Source organism: Cebus imitator, unplaced genomic scaffold (genome assembly GCF_001604975.1).
Source record: "Cebus imitator isolate Cc_AM_T3 unplaced genomic scaffold, Cebus_imitator-1.0 Scaffold50, whole genome shotgun sequence".
Taxonomy (NCBI): Eukaryota; Metazoa; Chordata; class Mammalia; order Primates; family Cebidae; genus Cebus; species Cebus imitator.
Window position 1 is genome coordinate 785,940 of NW_016107365.1, and position 2,454 is coordinate 788,393.

General features: G+C 45.3%; 1 protein-coding gene across 1 annotated transcript in view; it reads left to right on the top strand.

The window, feature by feature from the left end:
* MARVELD2 (MARVEL domain containing 2) overlaps positions 1-2,296 on the top strand; it is a 57,065-nt gene extending 54,769 nt beyond the window's left edge. The window contains 2 exon segments of the mRNA XM_017527565.2: positions 2,004-2,183; positions 2,185-2,296. Of these exon segments, the coding sequence (XP_017383054.2) occupies positions 2,004-2,183; positions 2,185-2,235 (231 nt within the window). The 3' untranslated portion in view covers positions 2,236-2,296.
* Positions 2,297-2,454: the final 158 nt, after the last annotated feature.

A 2,454-nucleotide genomic window follows, 5' to 3' on the forward strand; every position in this document is an offset into this window, starting at 1 on the left:
GAGTTTCACTCTTGTTGCCCAGGCTGGAGTACAATGGCACAATCTTGGCTCACTGCAACCTCTACCTCCCAGGTTCAAGCAATGCTCTTGCCTCAGCCTCCCAAGTAGCTGGGACTACAGGTATGCGCCACCATGCCCAGCTAATTTTTGTCTTTGTTTTTTTTGTTTGTTTGTTTGTTTTTGTTTTTTTGTTTGTTTGTTTTTCAGTAGAGATAGGGTTTCTCCATGTTGGTCAGGCTGGTCTTGAACTCCTGACCTCAGGTGATTCACCCACCTCGGCCTCCCAAAGTGCTAGGATTATAGGCATGAGCCACTGCCGTACCCAGCCTGCTGGTTTTTTTTGTTTTTTTGTTTTTTTTTTTAGATATGTTCTCACTTTGTCACCCAGGCTAGAGTGCTGTGGTGTGATCATGGCTCACTGCAGCCTCAACCTCTTGAGCTCAAGCAATCCTCCCACCTCAGCCTCCCAAGTAGCTGGGACTATAGGTGCATACCACCACACCTGGCTAATTTTTAAACTTTTTTTGTGGAGATAAGATCTTGCTGTGTTGCCCAGGCTGATCTCGGGTTCCTGGACTCCAGTGATTCTCCTACCTCTGCCTCCCAAAGTGTAGGGATTACAGGCATGAGCCATTGCACCCAGCCTATTTGGCTTATTGATTTATTGAGTTATGGAGTCTGCTAAAGGAAACCTCACCTATGTATATTTGCCCTTATGTTTGACAATACATTGATGTACTAAGACTGCAGTGAAGACAGTTTCTTAAAGGCAGTGTGGCATATCGGACATAATGTAAGATATACAGTCAAACTGTGTTTAAATCTCAGGTCAATTACTTGTATCCTTGGGCAAGTCAGGTAAGCTCCATGAACCTCTGTGTCCTATTAAAAAAAGGGTGATGTCACTATCTACCTACTATACGTACTTCACAGGATTGTGGTGAATATAAAATGAGGTAATTGTAGGGAAAGCTTTCCCTTGGCCCTCTGAAGACTTGTTGAAAAATAACTCACTGCCAGGTGCGGTGCCTTATGCCTGTAATCCCAGCACTTTGGGAAGCCAAGGCAGGCGGATCACCTGAGGTCAGGAGTTTGAGACCAGCCTGGCCAACACAGTTAAATCCCTACAAAAACTAGCCAAGCATGGTGGAAAACGCTTGTAGTCCCAGCTACTTGGGAGGCTGAAGTGGGAGGACTGCTTGAACCCGGGAGGCAGAGGTTGCAGTGAGCAGAGATTGCACCACTGCCTGGGTGACAGAAGGAAAAGGAAAAAAGAAAAATAACTCACAAAAGGAGATTAATTGGAGAAGAGGTGTATACATGTATTAATGTGCATATGGGGAAGAACTACAGAGTGATTACTTCCAAGTTCCCAGTAGGGTGTGGAAGTTTATGTATCATCTTGAGGTTCCATAAAGAATGGGGATTTGGATAATGGCAAAACAGGTTATGGGAGAGGAAGAAGAGGAGGCCTGGCTAGCAAAGGTGATCTCGTGTAGGCGAAAACTCACAGGTAGCAGCCTTCACAGAGAATAGATGGTGAAGGTTTTTTTCCAGATCTTTAAAACTGTTGGACTCTCAGTTAACTTGTTTTAGGTCAGAGAAGGGAAGGCCCTCAGAGAAAAGCAAACTGTACTGATGTAGACTTTTATCGATATCAATCTCTCTCACTATAGACACCCTTCAGCTATTCTATTTCCAGACCTTTTGAATAGACATCTCGAACTATGTCCAGGAAATATGTTTTGGGGTAAAACATCTTGGTTTGCTTCATAATGTTTGTAAAAATACATTTGTAAAGTGTTTTAAAGGGCTCCATGAAATTTGCAAAGTAGCTGGGTGCAGTGGCTCATGCCTTGTAATCCCAGCACTTTGGGAGGCTGAGGCAGGCAGATCACAAGGTTAGGAGTTTGAGACCAGCCTAACCAACAGGGTGAAAACTCCTCTCTACTAAAAATACAAAAATTAGCCAGGCATGACCATGCCTTCCATGTGCCTCACAGTCTCTCAACTTCACGCTGGGATCTCCAGCTTCACCGTGGCTCGAATTGGATCCCAACTGCTCCTGTGCCACTGGTAGCTCCTGGACTTGTGCCGGCTCCTGCAAGTGCAAAGAGTGCAAATGCACCTCCTGCAAGAAGAGCTGCTGCTCCTGCTGCCCCGTGGGCTGTGCCAACTGTGCCTAGGGGCTGCGTCTGCAAAGGGTCGTTGGAGAAGTGCAGCTGCTGTGCCTGATGTGGGGACAGTTCTGCTCCCAGATGTAAATAGACCAAACTGCACAAACCTGGATTTTTTTTTTTAATACAGCCTCGAGTCATTTGCTGTATTTCTTTTTCTATTAAATATGTGAGTGACAATAAAACAACTTTGACTTGAAAAAGAAAATTAGCCAGGCGTAGTGGTGCACGCCTGTAATCTCAGCTACTCAGAAGGCTGAGGCAGGAGAATCGCTTG